The 19,188-nt window shown below is 35.3% G+C and overlaps 2 protein-coding genes and 1 pseudogene across 2 annotated transcripts; 2 read left to right on the forward strand and 1 right to left on the reverse strand.

Annotated features, from left to right (window-relative positions):
* Positions 1-778: 778 nt before the first annotated feature.
* LOC125598553 lies at positions 779-2,605 on the forward strand (annotated as a pseudogene).
* Positions 2,606-3,030: 425 nt separating this feature from the next.
* On the reverse strand, positions 3,031-5,498 carry LOC125598554. Its single transcript, XM_048772573.1, has 2 exons — positions 4,363-5,498; positions 3,031-4,012 (listed from the first exon to the last, which is right to left on the reverse strand). The coding sequence occupies exons 1-2, from the start codon at positions 5,496-5,498 to the stop codon at positions 3,031-3,033; spliced, it is 2,118 nt and encodes a 705-aa protein (XP_048628530.1).
* A 6,166-nt stretch (positions 5,499-11,664) lies between these two features.
* Positions 11,665-14,473, forward strand: LOC125598550 (J domain-containing protein spf31-like). The gene is made up of 9 exons (XM_048772569.1): positions 11,665-11,902; positions 12,222-12,312; positions 12,432-12,492; positions 12,628-12,705; positions 12,858-12,931; positions 13,434-13,547; positions 13,642-13,749; positions 14,017-14,055; positions 14,153-14,473. The coding sequence occupies exons 1-9, from the start codon at positions 11,814-11,816 to the stop codon at positions 14,237-14,239; spliced, it is 741 nt and encodes a 246-aa protein (XP_048628526.1). The 5' UTR covers positions 11,665-11,813; the 3' UTR covers positions 14,240-14,473.
* Positions 14,474-19,188: the final 4,715 nt, after the last annotated feature.

The following is a 19,188-nucleotide window of genomic DNA, read 5'->3' on the forward strand; positions in this document are numbered from 1 at the left end:
TCAAAAATATGTACGAGAACTTTAGAAAGTTAAAACTGTATTTTTAAACAAAATAGACACTTTTTAGTAACCATCAAATGGAATGGAACATAATAAATAGTATAGTCACAGAATATATATAGTTCATCTTCTCCGATCAACTTGTTGCAGACACCACTCGTCTTTCAAACTCTATTATCCAGTACACCCTTCACCATCACATAGACATACATTTCATCAACGATCCCATAATCTAAGAAGGAAAATATGTTCGGATTGCTCTTCTTTCTCGCCACTTCAATTGTACACACCAAAAACCGTCGTCTCGCAATAGATTTCAGAAGCGAAGATGATGTCCCCTTTGCCACGCACTTCGAAAGGGAGAATAAACTATGTGAGGGTATGTGATTCTGTAATAGACACGGAGAATTTTTGGAACCTAACATTATTAAAAAAAAATTGACTTGCAGGTTTTACCGGTTGCAATCAAGAGTAATATGCATATTATATAAAAATCATAAGAACAGTGAAAAATAGGGCAATTGGTTAGCCAATGAATTATCATTTTTTTTTCATTATACAACTCAATTTCCCTTAAATGAAAAAAAAAAAAATCGTTATACAACTCAATTTTCCTTAAATGAAGATGTTCCTACTACATCTCAAAAGGTTTTTTGTTTATTGAAAACATTAATATACCAAAAGAAAACAGTAGTGAAGAATCATTTGATGGAGGACCCCATAGTACATGGTTCCATAACTGGAAGAAACTCCATATAAAAGCGCCTCTTCACTCCATTCTCATCATGTCTCATTCTAATCCATCAAACCACAAAACATCATCTTCCTCTCTTAATAACCACCACCTAACACACACACTTGAATTTTCACACACAGTTTGATCTTTCTCAAATCTACAGGTATGTTAACCGAATGATAATCCAACAAGTAGAAGATAATTCCATTTCTAGACTTGTTGATTGTAATTATTAGTTGCTAACGTTATTATTTGTTCAGGAAAGCGAGGGAATAGTAAAAGGTTTTGAATCTTTTAAAGATGATGACTTGTGGCTTAAGCAAGAGCCTTGTCTTCTCTTCCTCGTTGAAGAAGCAGCAAGGCATAGTGACCATCCTTGGTTCCGCTGACTGTAACATTCCGTCGAACACTTCATCTGCACCTTCACTCAGGCGGACTTTCTCTGCCGATTTGTCCTGCAAGAATTGGGTCTCCCAAAATGGTTATCTCCCATGAAGAGGATCTCTCCTCGGAGAAGCTCCGTACCTTTGGTGCTGACTCGCTGAGCTCCGGCGACGAGGAGCAAGACGAAGAGTCTAGATCTGGGTTCGATATTTGGGCTCAGATTCAAGATGACAAGAATAAGAAGAACGAGGAGACCGAGCTGGGTCAATCCGATGTATGGAGTTCGATTCTATCGGACAAGAAGAAAGTGTCGGAATCGAGCAACGACACGGTTCCTCCACCGTACGTTCATCCTCTGATGAAACGCGCCAGCTCCTTGAGCGAGAAAAGCCTCGAGATTTGCACCGAGAGTCTCGGATCCGAGACGGGCTGCGAAGGTTTTCTTGGCATGCGTCGTCGGAGACTGGAGATGCTGAGATCGAAGTTCTCAACGTCACGGTGACCAAAGAGGAAGAAGAAACAGACTGAGGTTGTTGAGATTGAACAAGAACCAATCACGGTTCCAAATTACACACCATGCATCGAGCTTCCTCGAGGATCGTTCCCTCCTCCGATCCGTTCTCTCACGAGCCAATCGGGTTCGGCTCTGCACATGAAAACTCGCCGTGACAATGGCCGATTGGTTCTCGAGGCTGTCTCTATGCCGTCGCACAACAACTTCTCCGCCAAGCGCCAAGACGGACACCTCCTCCTCGCTTTCGCAGAAATCAGCGACGAATTTGACATCGCTAGCGACGAAGAAGACGAAAGTGCTGAGCTTCAGTGGTTCGACGATGAAGAAGAAGAAGAAGAGGAGGAGGGTACAAGACGAGTTTGCCTATAAGCCCAATGGGCTTCAGTATAAGCTACCACAAACTCAAAGTGGGCTTATTACTGTTCATAGGTTGGCCCATAAGCCTATTGGAGTACCAAAGAGAAACTCGAGATGGCCTGCGGCAGATGAGTTCGAGACCAAATCCGACGTAGTCCACTCCCTACCACCAAGGCCAAGGGTGGCTCATCTCGCTCGGTCAATGAAACCGCCGTCCACCGTGGACGACACCGTAGGAGCCGCTTGCTTCAACGCATGTGACTACTCTTGGAATCCCACTATCACTGAAAATTTGGGCCATAACACAAAAACCCAATTTCAAGCACCAAACTATGTCCACAAATCAATCGGCCTTGGACATGACGGTTGGATAAATGGTTGCAAGGAACGAAGGAGATCTCTTTTGTCTGTTGAGCCTTTCTGCATTGCCACTTCATAAGTTTAAGACTACCAGAAAGGGGTATTTTACAAGACGCATAAGCATATGATATATCTATCTATGTGTATATATATGCGAGTATGTATACTCGAATATATATGCATATTAACCAAATAATTGTTGATGTTATTGATGCGTTTTCTACCTATGTTTTACCACTTACCTTTTTGGTTTGTGGGTGAAAAGAAAAACAAGAAAATAAAGAGTGAGAGTAGGAGAAGGAAGAAAGTGAGGTGTGATGGTAGAGAGTAATTTTATTGTTTTTAACGAGGTTAGAGACCTTGTTGGGGTAAATAAAAAATATCTATGATAAAGTATTATGTTTTGTACAAACCTCTTGTTGTTCCATATTTTTTTTTTTTTTGAAAATTGGCTTTCAAATTAACTGCAAAGAAAAATAAAAACGTTTACAAGCCCGTTGGACTTAAGTTAAAAATACAAACCCACTAAAAACTCATAGTTTGGAACTGATATATGGCCCGTATTACCAAAATCAAAGTTGGAGTAAACCGAACGATAGTTTGTCTTCTTCTTCCAAAAGACGCAGAAAGAGTTGGGGTGAGGGGAGATTTCAGAGGGAAGATTGGGACCTGATTTAAATCATGCAAGTCGGATCCAGGACTGTAGTAGTTGGGAAGACAGTCTTGGGTTAGTCACCCGGAAACTCTGAGTTCTGTTTCTAATCTGAAGATCAATAGTTTTGAAGAGAGAGTCGATGGAGCGATAGGTGTTAGAGTGCAATCGTGCGTTTCTCTCATTCCAGACCCAATAAATCGTAGATTGCCAAGCTAGGAGGACAAGAAGTCTATGAGGTCTCGATGAACGGTCCATTGGGAGGCTTTTCAGTTGCGTGATGGTGTCTGACCAGGAACGGTTTGGAGTGAGCCCACATCTCCTCGCGCTTATTGCCCATAAGTCGAAGGAGAAGTTACAGTCGAAATAGATGTGATCACGGCTCTCAGAAGCATTGTTACACAGCAAGTAGAGATGTGAAACTGAGATTCCCCAACGAAGCAAGCGGTCTCTCGTCGGGCACCTATCCAAAATCATTAGCCATGTGTGGAAGTTGTGACGAGGGATCCCATAAGAGTTCCAAACCACAGTAGCCCAGTCAACCTCATTCACTGTTCCTCTAAGATAGGTATAGACATCACCAGTTGAGAAGGTGGTGGTGACCCTACTATCAATTTCCCATTCGAAGTAGTCTTTATCTGAAGTTAAATTGACAGTCGTCAAGTGAATCTGAAGTTGGGTTTGTTGCTCTGATCTTGCAGGTGGGAGACACCAGTTACCGTTCCTATAGAGAGAAGCTACCGTTGCAGATAGTGGGATACCAAGTCTTGAGCCAGTCAAGTTGAGATAGGTAGCAATGCTTCCAAAAGGCGACCAATTATCAAACCAGAACCGTGCCGACATACCATTCTCTAGTCGAAGCTTGATGAGCGGGAAGACTACATCTTTGAGCTTGAGCAACTTGTTTGCGAGCCAGGAGAAGGAAGCCTTCGGTTTGGTTGTCCAATAGTTGTGTATTGAGCCTTTAAGGATTACCTCTATAAACCATGCAACCCAGATCGAGCCAGACCTGAAAAACAGAAGCCACACAAGTTTCAAACAACATGCTTTGTTCCATGTTTGGAGGTCCTTTACACCAAGACCACCTTGCTGCTTAGTTAACACGACAGTCTCCAAGCTACCCTTGCGGTGTTGTGGCTTGTGATATCCCCTTTCCAAAGAAACACACTAAATAAAGAGTTTATCCGGTTCACGCAAGCTTTGGGAAGAATGAAAGCCGAGCACCAAAAGGTAGTAATTCCTGCTATCACTGTTTTTATTAGCAGTAGTCTTCCAGCGAAAGATAAGGATTTGACTGACCATGAGGAAAGTCTCTTTTTTATTTGATGGATCAGAGGTTCACAGCTGACAAGGTTTAACTTTCTGGAATTCAAAGGCACCCCTAGGTAGCGAATCGGGAGCTCTCCGCAGATCATACCAGTAGAAGCTTGGATTGTGTCAATGACTTGGTCAGGGAGCCCTGAGGCAAAGAAGCTCGATTTCTGCATACTTATTGCGAGCCCGAACCTTTGCTCAAACTCTTTAAGAACATGCAGCACCTGTTGGACAGATTCGATCGAGCCGTCTATGAAAATGAGGAGATCATCAGCAAATGATAGGTGCGTCAGCTTCATCTTCTTACAGTTAACATGGTATTTGATTTTTTCCTGAGCAGCTGCAGAGTTTAGCATAAAAGAGAGGCAGTTCATGGCGATTACAAAAAGATAGGGAGAAAGAGGGTCTCCCTGTCTCAGGCCTCTTTTGCCTTTAAAATAACCGTTGACCGTTCCATTGTAACCAACCATGAAACTTGTTTTGCAGACACAAGCCCTGAGCAAGGTGATGAAATGAGGAGGCAGGTGTAGAGTTTCAAGACAAGTGAAGAGGAATTCCCAGGAGAGAGTGTCGAAAGCCTTGGCGATGTCTACTTTGATGGTAATTCTCGGAATTCCTTTGTTCTTATGATAGCCATGAACTAACTCCCCAGCTAAAACAGTATTTTCCACTAGCAAGCGATCTTTCACAAACGCCGTTTGGCAAGGTAGAATTAGGTCTTGCAGGATAGGCTTTAATCTCGCAACCAACATCCTTGAAATCACCTTATAAACTGTGTTTAGACAAGCAATTGGCCTGTAATCTGAAACTTTTGTAGCACCCGGAAACTTTGGTATGAGGGAAAGAATGGTGGCATTAGTTGTGGTAGGAAGGAACCCAGAATGGAAAAAAAGTTGTGTTGCAGCCACCAACTCTCGCCCTATAGTTTCCCAACTTGCTTTGTAGAAACCAGAGGTTAATCCGTCAGGCCCAGGAGCTTTATTTGGGTTTAGCTTGAAGAACATTGCTCGTATTGCATCAGCACTTGGTACTGATAACATTAGCTGGGATTGTTGCAGGGAACATCTGAACTGAATGAGATCCGCAAACCAGGAGTGAGGGGACCAGATAGCAGGTCTCAAGTAGTTTGACGGACCTAGAATCTCTTTGAAGTGCTCTACCGCTAGTTCACTCATTTCCATCGGGTCAGTAACCAGGAGGTAGTATTGAAATCACCTTCACTTAACCAGTTTATCCGGGATTTCTGCCTGAAGTAACTCTCTTCAATTTGTCTTAGGAACAACCACTTTTGATGTAGATCACGTTCTTGTTGGAACAGAAGCGGTGTTGGGGATTGAAGAGCTAGTACCTGCGCACATTGAAGCAAACTGTAAGTGTCAGCAACTCTCTCTTGAATTTTAGAATAGTTCTCTCTATTTAAATTTTTTAAGTCACTCTTTATGATTTTCAGTTTCCAACAAAGCTGTGTCAGAGTCGAACAAATGTTTCCGGCCTCAACCCATGCGCGTGAAACCACCTCCAGAAAGTTGGGATGTTTGGTGAGGTAGTTTTGGAATTTGAAGGGTTTAGTTCCAGCTTTAGGTAGGGTAAAAGCGAGGTCTAGCAGGCAAGGCGAGTGATCAGAGAACAACTGAGGTAGGAAGGAGGCAAAAGCCTGAGGATGGGAGGAGATTGTGGGGGAGTTTACAAGGAGACGGTCAAGTTTTTTTCCAATCGGGTAAGAAGGCTGATAGTTGGTCCAGGTATGCGGGGGTCCATTGTATCTCAGGTCAAAAACCCCACATTGAATGAAGCAGTCTTGCAACTGGTACATAAGGTTGTCAGGAGTGTTTACAGTTGGGGAAGAGTGATCAGCAGGGTGAGTGATTTGGTTAAAATCACCCCCAATGATCCATTGCTTGCTGTCAAGATTTAGAGAAGCGTGAAGTTGCATCAACTCAACCCAGAGATCCACCCTTTCCTCACTTGTATTAGCCGCGTAGACTGAGGTGAAATAAACTGGTTCTTTGTTTGGGAGAGTGAGCGTACAAGTCATGGATTGTCTACTTTGCTTCACAACTTGCAGTCTGAGCGGATCTTTCCAGATAAGAACGATCCTTCCATCTTCATCAGAGGAATGGTTGGAGACATAATTCCAAGTGTTACAGATTTTGGACATAATGGGAGGCAAAGATAGTTCCTTAATATGAGTTTCTAAAAGTGCACCAAAAAGAGGCTTGTGGGTAAGAAGCCAAGAAGAAAAAGGCCGATGCTTATCCGGATCATTTAAACCCCGGACGTTCCAAAAAAAAAGTTTGACACTCATCAGATATTGGTAGGAGGGTCACCACCATGAGAGATGGTTTCCCGGTTAGAGCAAAAAGAAGAAAGGTTAAGGTTTAAGTGTTTGGGTGAGGAGGTTTGAGGATCAGGGGGGAAGGGTGGAAGAGGGTGAGGCGGAGGTAAAGAGAGAGGATCAGTAAGGAGTTTGGATGGAGGAGGGTTTACAGGGGGTGGGGTTGAAAGATTAGTAACCACGGTTTTTAAGGTGAGGACTGAAGAGGAGGCTAAGGGAATAAAAGGGTTTGGATTTGAGGTAATAGGAGGGGAAAGGGTAGGGGAAAGGGTAGGGGAGGAACGACATCTTTTGAGGGAAGGTCGAGGAACCGTTTCAGGAGACAAGCAAAGGCTAGTACCGATTTCAGAGACAGAAGGAACATGTAAGTCTACTTGCATTGCAGCAGGAGCAGAAGGGGAGGCAAGAGAATCAGATGGATGGTTGGAAAGCAGGGCAGAGAATTTGTTTCCTAGGACAGGAACATATTTTTGGGTGGGAGTGTTGGGTAGAGGTTTCTTTTTGAAAGGTTGCTTGCGAAGGTTTTGAGGGGGTTGGGATTCTGAGTTAAGAGGTTTCTTTCCCTGAGCTTTTGACTGAGCAGCCGCTGTATCAGGGGGGGGAGGGGGTGTGTAGGTGAGACAGTTTCTGATAACATGTCCTAACTCTTTGCAATGACTACAAGTCGGGGGGACCCAAGGGTAGTGAACTAACACCTCAACAACTTCACCACTATCTCTTTCAAACTCCACAATAGATGGTAATGGTTTTGTTAAATCCACTTCAACTTTCACATGGGACAGAGTGAGGCTCACAAGGTTTTTTGTGAATTCGTCAGTTTCTTTTGGTTCTCCAATAAGCCCAGCGACTAAGCTCAATCCTTTTTGATGCCGTAGGTCTAAGGGGACTCCAGTGAGATGGGCCCAGATTTTAATAGCTTTCAACGAAAGAGGGGAGGCTGAGTGTGCTTCTGACCAAGGAGCAGTGTGAAGCATAGTATCTCCTACATACCAGACACACTTATCTAAGATCTTTTGCCTCAGATAGTCACAAGGAATCCTGACAATAGTAGTACGGGTAAGAGGGTTATTGTGGATTTCAAGTCTCTTTCCTTTGCCCCACATATGGTTAAAGACGCTTTGAATTTGATTGTATGATGGAGCTTTGCCATTGTAGTAACAAACGATGAAATCCTTGTGCAGGTCCACACCAATTTGGAAAATCTCATCTGGGATACGCACTCTTGGTCGACCCGCAGGAGTGATAGAAACGGGTGCTAGGCGCTTGAGTGATTTGTCTTCAGAGGCTCTTATTTTCTCCACCAGCTAGGGAGGGGTAACGGTAGGTTGAGAGTGAGGGTGTGTTGAAGGCATATTAGGAAGAGGGAGAGTGGGTAATGGTTCCAAATTTTTTGGTTTAGGGAGTAAGGGTTGTGAGGATGCCTTGTTAGTTTGAATAGGTGATGAGTGTTGAGGCTGGAGGGTAGTGAAGGTTTTTGATGGATTATTAACTTGAGGTTCTTCAACTGTTTCAGTAACAGTAGTGGTTTCAGATCCAGAAGACACAATGTCTCCAGATTCAGTTTGGTGTTGTGATTTACTAGCAGGAAAGACTCCTGCAGTACAGTTTGTCTGTTGCTGAGTGCAAACAGCAGTAAAGGGAAGGGAAGGGATTTGGGGACCACTCTTACGAGAAGAGCGAGACTTAGATCCAGTTACTGTAGCATAGGAGAGGGGAGGGAACTGAGCTGGGGATAAAGGGGAGGCTGGGTCAGGGGGGTCAGGCGGGTCAGGGTGAGGAGGGGGAGGCTCACTGGAGGTGAACGACGGAGGGTTGAGGTCGGAAACGATGCCGGGAATCTTCCAAGCAGACTTCATTGGGAGATGTGCCAGAGAGAGTTTGGCCAACTTCAAATACAAATTTGTTGTTCCATATTGCTGGCAAACAAGCCTAAGAACTCGTTTATTCATTTACACTGACTTCACCATGTTATGTTAAACAGTTTGAGCACATAAGGTTAAAGATAAGTTAGCGTTTTACTGAAGACTACTCAGTGTCGATTCAATACGAGAGAGAAAAAATGTTTTCCTTATTTTTAGTCTTGTTTAATTTAAAATAAAATTCGATTAGAAAGTAAGTTAAACCTATATCTCTTGTTTATTTTTCAGACACACTATGCTTTCTTTTTCATTAGATTTGGAAGTTTTAGAGCTTTGGGGAGACAAATTTGTCCTCAACCTTTGGAGAAGATTTCTGAACCCTTATTTTTTTTTTTTTATAATTCCACTATGCATTTTCCATCATCTCTCTATGTTTTTGCTTCCATTTTGACTAGTTCATTAGTTATGTTAAGGGAATTCATGTATTGATGATTATGATTTGTTAGAATAGGGAATTATCTATCGATTTCTTCATTTAGGTTGTTCTTAATGCTTAAATTAGATTGATCACCTAGTTTCTTATCTTAGTTTGTTTAGAGCACCGAAAGTGTTTAATTATATGCGTGAATGAACCTAGAGTGAGTGAAATATTCGTAACCAATGGAAGCTAATGTTAAAGAGTTTTGTGAACCTGGAGTGTTTAATTATTCTTATTGCATGTTAGAATCTGAATTTCAATGGAAGTTAGTCTTTAAGATTCTAATACATATGGTTTAGCACTACAGAAGTATGCTAGTCTAATTAAGATATTTGAGTTATGTAATGTTTCTTAATACATTTCCTATTAAACAATCATATCATCTAATATGTGTTTCTTGAGATTTCCTAAACCCAACGCTTTTTATTCAAAAGTTTACATCATTATTTGATTTTTGTTTCTACATTCTTGCAATTGGAAACTACAAACAAACTTTCTGTCTTAGCTTAACTATAATCTCGCGAAGCGTAATCTTGGTCTTTGTGGATTCAATTCCTAAGTACTACTGTGCAATGTGGTCCACTTACAGTTTACATATAATGGTTAAAACTGATCATATCAAAAACCTCTATGTTTGGTAGTTTGGAAGTTTTTTTTTCTATGGACTTCCCACTTCCTGGTCGGAGGAGGGGTTGACAATCTAGACAGAGCAATTTGAAGTAGATCTTGACCATGATGTGAAAACTTACTTGAGAGGATTCAGTTTGTGTGGGGAGCTCATCATCTTCTCAACGTCGGAGGTGTGTATTACTAGGAGCGGAATTTTTGAGACTGAACTTGTGTGCATTGTTTACTACAATTCACACAGACATGTGTTTGATCGGAGAGCAGTGGAGGAAGTTAACTTTCAACGTTCTAAGGTTGGTGGGATAGTGTAATTAGGGGCCACATGGAGAACATCTTGCGCATTTAAGTAGAAAGAGATTGAGAAAGATTTTTGGTTGGTTATAAGAGAGATTATATTAATGAAACTGTTTTCATTGCGTCAAAAGTATTGTCACGATATATATTTTAATTTTCCAAAAAATGTTTTTCGAGGATAAAATTTATGTTCAATGCACTTAGAGGATGTTTGTTAAAATGTTCTGGTAAAACATGTCTCAAGTATATTGAGCCGACCAACTTTGAATTTTAGAGTAATCATCCTAAGTGTAAGTCAGTTCTAGAACTCAAACCTAGAGAGATCTTTAGCTTGAATGTGACAATTTTACATAGAAATTGAAATTTTTTACATAGTTTCAAAACCTCTAGTTAGAGCATTCTTATCATTTAAGATACTAGATCTTGATCCGTGCAACCGCGCGAGTGTTATTTCAAACTTTATATGTATATAATATTTATTTTAGATCATTAGGGGTATACAGTTTAATTTTAATCATCTATTTAAATTTTTATATAACTATTTCAAATATAATAATTTATAGTTTATATGTTGTAAATAATCAGTTGTCTAAATACATCACATGTATTTGTTGATTCTTATTATATATTTATCTTATTGTATTTGCATTTAGTTATTAAAAAAATTAATATGTGCATGAAAAACATATTTGAAAATTATTTTATATTTAATTTATGTTAAATTTTTACCCGCCCTTTAAAACTAGATTTCATTTTAGTAATATTTTTACGTTTATTCATTTTACATAATATAGTATTATATATACAAAAATCAAAGATATGTTAATTTTTATACATGTATTGTAGTCTGTCATCATATTATATTTTTAAATAAATATTTTATATTTATGAAAATAAAATTTATAAATCTATCAATTTAATATAATTTTATCACATGTAGTTCAATATAATAATTTTATTTTAACATGATTGATTATGATTATAAAATAGGTAAAATTATGATAGAATTTTTAATTTAAATTTTATAAACAATAACTGTAAATTTGTTGACAAAAAAAACTGTATATATATTAATGCATAATAATATTTCATTGCTAACTACGAAATGAGTGAATATATTTACATAAAAAAATTGAAAATTAATATATTGTTAAAATATTTAGATGAACATAATAATTTTAATTTAACATGATTGATTGTGATTATATAATTGATAAAAATAGGATAGAATATTTATTTTTCATTTTTAAACAATAACTGGATATATTAGTGTATATTAATATTTCAAAACTAATCACGAAATTAGTGAAAATATTTACATATAATTTTTTTAAATTAAGATCTTGTTAAAATCTTTTTAAACAGATTTTTTGAAAATTTTAATATATATATATATATATATATATATTTTTAATGAAAATATATCAAAAGATATTTTGATTAAAGTAATTCAAAAATTCTATATATTATTAGTTTTATTAAAATACATTTAGTGAAAAAAATTAAGGATGGTCCAACTTAAAAATCACACGTGAATTTTATTTTAATAGAATAGATATAATTTGTGAACCAACAAGCATATTGAATTTTGATGTAAATAATAACCGGTTTAATTTTAAAACAACGTTGAAGGCTATACGAGAAAGCCCAAAGCCTTTCCTTTTGTAGGATCTTAAGCTAAAGCGAATCTTTAAAGCCCACAACATCATCTCTATCCCTTACCTAAACCCGAATAAATGACCCGACCCGATTGATCGCAAATTAGACACGCAGTTCAAACCACCCGAATACCCGACCTTTTTTCCCAGGAGGATTGAGAATACAGCCCAGAGAAATCGCCATCTTCTTCCGTACTTGAAGGGAGAAAGAGAGAGAGAGAGAGGGGGAAGAGAATCAATCAGTGATGGGAGATCTAAAAGTAGACGACGATGCGATTCTAAAATCGTTCCTCGCGGAGGTCGGTGAGGTTGAGAGGGACAACGAAGTCGTCAGGTTCCTTTCTCCTAAGCCTAATTTAGCTCCTATTCCTGATCCGAGCCGTGTATAAGCGTTATCATGCAATTCATAGTGCGTTAGGGTGTTTACGTTCTGAGATATATCTCCTTAATTAGCTTATCAATGTTGTTCATAAGTCATAACCTACGGAATTTGTAATTCCAGTGATTTCGATCCGGATCTTGTGAAAATTTGCTCAATTTTATAAGAAGGATGTGGTGATAGTTATTCACGTAGCTTCGCGGTTATGCTCGTAGTGTTGCAGCCATGTGTTTTTTTTTATGACCGTGTCTTAAAAAAGTTTGAAACTTTGTAGGATTCTCTCATGCTTCAAGCTGAACCCGTTTGAGCATCTTAACTTATCTTTCGATTCTTCCACGGATGATGTTAAACGGCAGTACAGAAAGGTATTCGTCAGTTGTGTCACTTTCCAGTTGCAAAAGACTTTTGTTTTTCCTTCCTAGTGGTTTTAGTTACTACGCCAACACAATAGGAAGCTTTGTAACTAATTCGTACATTTTACCAGATATCTTTGATGGTTCACCCTGACAAATGCAAGCATCCTCAAGCACAGGAGGCTTTTGGAGGTTAATAGTCTTTAAGATTTTTTTGCATATTTATCGTCTGAGTGTTGCGGTAAAGATGGGATGCTTGGGGCTCCTCAAAATAGTTGCTTTTCTTTTTTGGGATCATGTTTATTTGGGTTTTGATTTACTGAACAGCATTGGCAAAGGCGCAACAGCTACTGCTAAACGACCAAGAAAGAGATTATATTCTCACTCAAGTCCATGCTGCCAAACGTGAGATTTTATTGCTTATCTTGGATTTTACCTATTTCATGGGTTACCCCCCTCCCCAATTTCGGGAGACATATTGTGTTAGATCATTTGAAAGTTTTACCGGAATCTGCAGCTTACCTTTTAGTAACTTTTTTTTTCCCTCAACTGTGCAGAAGAGCTTAAGATGAAGAGAAAGAAACAGTTGAAGAAAGATACCGCCTCTAAAATAAAGTCCTTGGTTGATGAGGTAATGAATTTGTTTATTTTTGGGGTTTAGATCTAACCTATTTAGCTGAAGTGTTTTTACCTTTTCTATTTTTCCAATGTGATTGAATCTACAGTAAAGTTGAACGTAGTGGTACACTTTTACAATGTTTGCATTACTGATATGAACTGGCTTGACATTGTTGTTGTGTAAACCTCCTTGCTACTTACACTTAAGCGGAAAACCTTGTGCTGTGCCTATTATTTGCGGATGAAATAAGAATTCTAAGATACAGAATACGTAGCTCATGTTTGTCAAATGTATATGCGTTAGATGAAAGGATATATTAATGAATAATCGCTCTCTGTTTTTATTCTTCTTTTATTTCGTCTGATTGCTATGTATCACAACTCGTTGGTTCTAGATCCTTTATAGCTTCGGTTTCATATTTGTGCTTTTTCTGTCAATCCTATTTGTCTTTTTTTTTCCTTCTCCAGTTCATATTCTTCTGAACTTGTATTGAAACACAATTTTATTTACACAGGGAAAGCATGAGCAACTATATGAGCAATCTGAAGAGTTTCAGAAGGAGCTTAAGTTAAAGGTCCGAGAGATATTAACAGACCAAGAATGGCGTAGGAGAAAAATGGCTATGAGGGTATGCAGAGAGTTTCTAGTTAGCTTTGCCTAATTATTTTATCCGTGAGAAGTCAAAACGATCATTCATTCGTTTTTTGTTCTTTGACATTTAGATATCAGAAGAAGAGGGAAGACTGAAGAAGGATGAAGAAGAACAAAAGGAGATACGGAAGAAAAAGCGTGAGCATGAAGAACAGTGGGAAGGAACGAGAGAAAACAGGGTTTGTGCTTCTGTTACCCATTATCTTGATTCCGAACCTGCCTATGAATGCATTAGTTAGAAGTAGAATCACTTAGCTCACCTTTAGGCAATGAAGTATTGTTAGCACGTTCTTGTTCCATCATATATGTTGATAAAATATGCAATTTCTCATTTTCTATGTCACCATGGAACATATATGACAGGATATAGTCAGGTTTAGCGCAATTGCTTTTTTTTTGTCCTTGATGTCAGTGGTCTTTATCAACGTTTGGGTTTGCATGTGCAGGTGTCAAGCTGGAGAGACTTCATGAAAGCAGGAAAGAAGGTAAACTTAGCTAGGAAAAACTCCTACTTTCGTGAATTATTTATTTTTTCCTTTGGTCAAATATCAATCTAAGCTCTGTTATCATATCATCCTTCAGGCCAAAAAGGGAGAGACTCGTCCTCCAAAATTGAAGACTGAGGATCCAAACAAATCATACGTTCAAAGGCCGGTCAAGAAAGGCTGATCCCTGTCTCGTTTTACTGTTGTTGCCATTGATAGATTGGTCTTCTCGAGTATGAGCCAGACTTGTTCTGCTCATGTCTGTGTTTCAGTTTGTACATCACCTTCTTTGTCTTTCCAAATACATCAGAAACATGGAAGAGATATATAAATTTATCTCACTTCTCAAACGCTTATGACCTTTTAACTTATGTATTGTGTTAGACTTTATATAGTACACTTTGATCTTTTTATATTATTAGTGTGTTTGGTGCTGTAACTATTAGGGTGGTCACGACAAAAGACCAAGAAAAGTAGAGAGTTGTCTCAATAGATTTCCTTCACACAACCATAATGGTACAGACCCCACACCTTGTGGTGTGAAAAGATATCTGCTATGTACATAGGTGCGCTCCAAGTACCACTAAAACTGGTTTACTTGTGTTAAGCCTCCCAAGGATTGTTTCGTCTTGCCTGTTCCGGAAGTGATTTTTGTTCTTCAACCCATATAACACGTGCTTAATACTTATCTTACTCCAAGTGTTAAGACTTAAGAGTAGCATGAAAATGACTCTTCATTGAGCCTGGTAAAAAGGAACTTTCCTGAGTTAAAAGCCTTATAGAAACTTATGTCATAATTCCAAGTAATACATGATCTCTTATATATTAAAGGAGAAATATTGTATTAAATGCATTCACATTAAAATGGACACGTGGCAACATCACAATGATTTGATAATAAATATGCTAACGGGCTCGCACTATATTCATAAATATGTTCACACTATGTATTTTGCGTATCTTTTAATATAAAAAAGCCTTTATCGAAACTTATGTCATAATTCCACGTAATACATGATCCCTTATATATTAAAGGAGAAACATTGCATTAAATGCATTCATATTAAAATAGACACGTGGCAACATCACAATGATTTTAAAATAAATATGCTAACGGGCTCGCACTATATTCATAAATGTGTTTGTATTTTGCGTATCTTTTAATATAAAACTCACATGCATGGTTTTAATAAAACTCTGGATTTTTTTGATTCTATCAAAAGAGATAACGAATCAAAAGCTTAATTGATCCATTATCCGTTTTGATTCGATTGATTACCCGTTTTGATTTGAATCAAAAAATCTGGATATCCGTAACTCTACGAATCAAATCAAATATTAAAATACAATATCCAAAAAACAAGCAAATCACAAATACCAATATTTTTAGGAACGAATATATAATTCGATATGTTATATGCATATATATATTTATGTAAAGAATTATATATATACGTTATATATATATTATAGTTTATATAAGTCTTACAACATTTTTATGAACTAAATTTATTATATTAGGCACTAGAATTTAAAAAGTTAAATAATGTTTTATTTTGTAATAAAATGTTATTATTAAAATTTTCAATTATTTTAAAAATTTTAATTTATTTACGGATCAAATCGGATATTCTTTAAAATTCTAAAAAAATTCGGATATCCGAGTCATTGAATATCCAGGTGGCTAAAGATCGAATCGACACCAATGCCTCCAAATACCCGGATATTCGATCTATGTCCACCCCTATTTAAGGATACAATTTTATTTTCTTTATATGAAAAAAATTCACTAATGTCAAGACCTTTTTATTTTTAATTAATTTTAATTTTATATTTCATGTATTATTTTAAAAAAAATTTCATTAATATTAATTAATAATATCCCTTATATATTAATCATGGAACATTACAACATGTTTTGATAGCCACGTGTCATCACCAGAATTATTTTCAGAATCGTTAGAAAAATAAATTGGTCCATAAAATTATATATTATATTTTTTATTAAAATAACTACAAATTGATTATATACACACAAAGGAATATTCTTTCTTTCCTTAAATAAAAGCTACGGAATTATTTAATATGAATAACATATATATGATAATTAATTATTATGAATTTATACATATTTGATAACAATTTTTGTATCTTTTTTAATTTTTTATTATTAAAAGAAATTAAACAATCACATTAAACATTTAATATAAAAATTTTAGATTTTTTCTTATATGTTATATTTAGAATTTTAAAACGACTATATTACTAAAAAGGGTAAAAGTCCCACATTAAAATTTTGTAATCAGTGGTTTAACTTTTTTTATTCAAGTAAAATAAAAATGATTATAAAGTCTCATTAAAAGATATTCATATTTTATATATATATATATATATATATATATGTATATATATATATTAATATCATTTAAATTAAATTATATACTATATAAATATCTAAATTTATTAATTTCAAAATTTGCAGTGAAAATTTATTGAGATTTTAATATTTTAATTTTGAAATTCGTATTGGAAACAGTCGCATTAAAGTTTTATGATTAACAGTTTAAATTTTTATTACAGCAAATATACAAATGTTAATAAAATCATATGAGTAGGAAGTGTCAATAATAAATATATATTAAAATATACTATATATATTTATGTCAATATCACTAACGTTTAATGATATACCTTATAAAATAAATAAAATGATTATTTTGATTTATTTACTAAAAACATGATTGTAAATTAACAAAAGGTATTGGTTTTGATCCTGGCAATCCCAAAAATACACTTTTTAAATAATTTAGTTTTGATATTTATTTCAAAAAAGCTTTTAATGAAATATCATGAAAAGATTACAATCACCTCCTTTTGAGTTTGTTCAAAGAATGAGAGATTTGATCATTCGTCTAATATTTGTTTCTCCTAACCCAATACAACTATTATAATTTTTTCGAACAAAACTTATGATCTTAGTACGTTGGGGTTTGATTATAATCTGAACTGAACTATGATTCGAAGATATCCAAAATTAGTGTAATATGTTAATGTTTTTTATATGTCAAAGTAATTTAAATATTTTATATTATTTAAATATTTTTATAGTTTGTTTTATTTATTTTTTAAATACATTTAAGTTAATTTATATAGTTTTAATAGTTTTAATTAGATTTATGAATAATTTAAATATTTTGACATTTTTGTCGATTTTTGAGGTTTAAAAAATATATTTTTGGACGATTTCGGATATTGGTTGTAGTTCAATCTAGACCGAATCCGGAAGAAACTGAATCGAATCTGATAAATATTAAAATCCAAACTTAAGAGCATAATACCAAAAATTTAAAAATTCAAACCAGTTGAACCAAAATCGACGGACCTCGTAACTCTTAGGTATATGATATATTTAAGAGACCAACATTTGTTTTCAACATTTTATTTCGATAAATATTGTAATGATACAAAATATTAAAACCGAACAAATATTAGTATAAAAACTCACTCCGCACTTATGCGCGGATTATCATCCAGTGTTCCATTATTTTAGAATCGGTCAATCCAAGAAGAAGCAATATTGACTTTGAGAATACTCCCAGCTAGGACTTTTCCCAAAATGTGCACGATGTTGCCTGACATACGGTATATTACCATCAACATCCGACGACGCATATTGACTTCAAACTAGATTTGTCATTGTATTTCTTAGCTTTTTCTACAATCATTTTGGAGCTATATATTTTATCTTCTAATCAAAAAAAAAACTCTATATTTTATCTTCTTAAACAAAATGGTGATTTTTCAAAAAATAAAAACAAAAGGGTGTTTCTAATTTTCCATAAATGCCATAAGTAACCATGCAAAGTTGATAAATGTCCGACATATATTTTAAAATAGGAAAAATCGCATAAAAAATCTTCGAAATGGATCCACTTACACTTTAAACCCTAAGAGTATTTCACAAGCACTTTAAACTTCTAAATTGACACTTGTATCAAAAAAACCTTCAATCTGGCTTATTTGTATATAAAGTCAAAACCGTAACCGGCACTGTTCAAAATCGATGACATGTCGAGTTTCTTTTTTTATTTTTCTAAAAAATATATTATTGGTAAAATAAATATATAAATAAAGAAAATATAAATAATTCATAAATAATTCAAAACAAATCATAAAAATCACAAAAAATAAAATATTCACCAAAAAATATTTAATTTATTTTATTAATAAAATAAATATAAAATGCAGAAAATATAAAAATTCATTAAAAATCAAAATAAATCACTAAAAGTCAATAAAATTCACAAAAAATCACAAAATATTTTAAATTATCTATTCATAAAATAAATATAAAATAAAGAAAATATAAAATATAAAATATAAAAACAATTCATAAAAATTCAAAACAAATAATAAAAACTCATAAAATTTTACAAAAACAAAAGATTCACAACAAATATTTATATCATTTTATTAATATAATAAGTATACAATACAGAAAATATATAAAAATTCATAAAAATTCATAAAAATTCACAAAAATAGAAAATAAAATTATACATGGTTTTATAAAAGCGACTAAGGAATAGGTGCATTGAGTGCTATAAACTGGCTAACCTTAAGCTATCATTAGTATTCATTCTTCCTTTTAACAATCTTGAACTTTCTCAAATACAACCAACACACACACAAAACAAAACAAATAAAAAAAATCAAAATAGCAGTCAGTCTCTGGATTATGATTACTCTAATTCAGATTAGAAAAATTCATTATCTCCAAATAATTCTCGTGAATGATTTTGTGTGATTTTTATGATTTATTTTGAATTATTTATGAATTTTTATATTTTCTTTATTTTTTATATTTATTTTACTAATAAATATTTTTTATAAAAATTATAAAAAGAAAAAAAGAAAACCGACACGTCATCGATTTTAAACAGTGTCGGTTACGGTTTTGACTTGATGTACAAATAAGCCAGATTAAAGGTTTCTTTTGATACAAGTGCCACTTTAAATTAAAGTGCTTGTGAAATACTCTCAGGGTTTAAAGTGTAAGTGATTGTCACTTTGAAGGTTTTTTATGCGATTTTCCCTTTTAATATATTAAACCAGTGTAAATTAATCGTATTT

Source organism: Brassica napus, unplaced genomic scaffold (genome assembly GCF_020379485.1).
Source record: "Brassica napus cultivar Da-Ae unplaced genomic scaffold, Da-Ae ScsIHWf_1736;HRSCAF=2366, whole genome shotgun sequence".
Lineage (NCBI taxonomy): Eukaryota > Viridiplantae > Streptophyta > Magnoliopsida > Brassicales > Brassicaceae > Brassica > Brassica napus.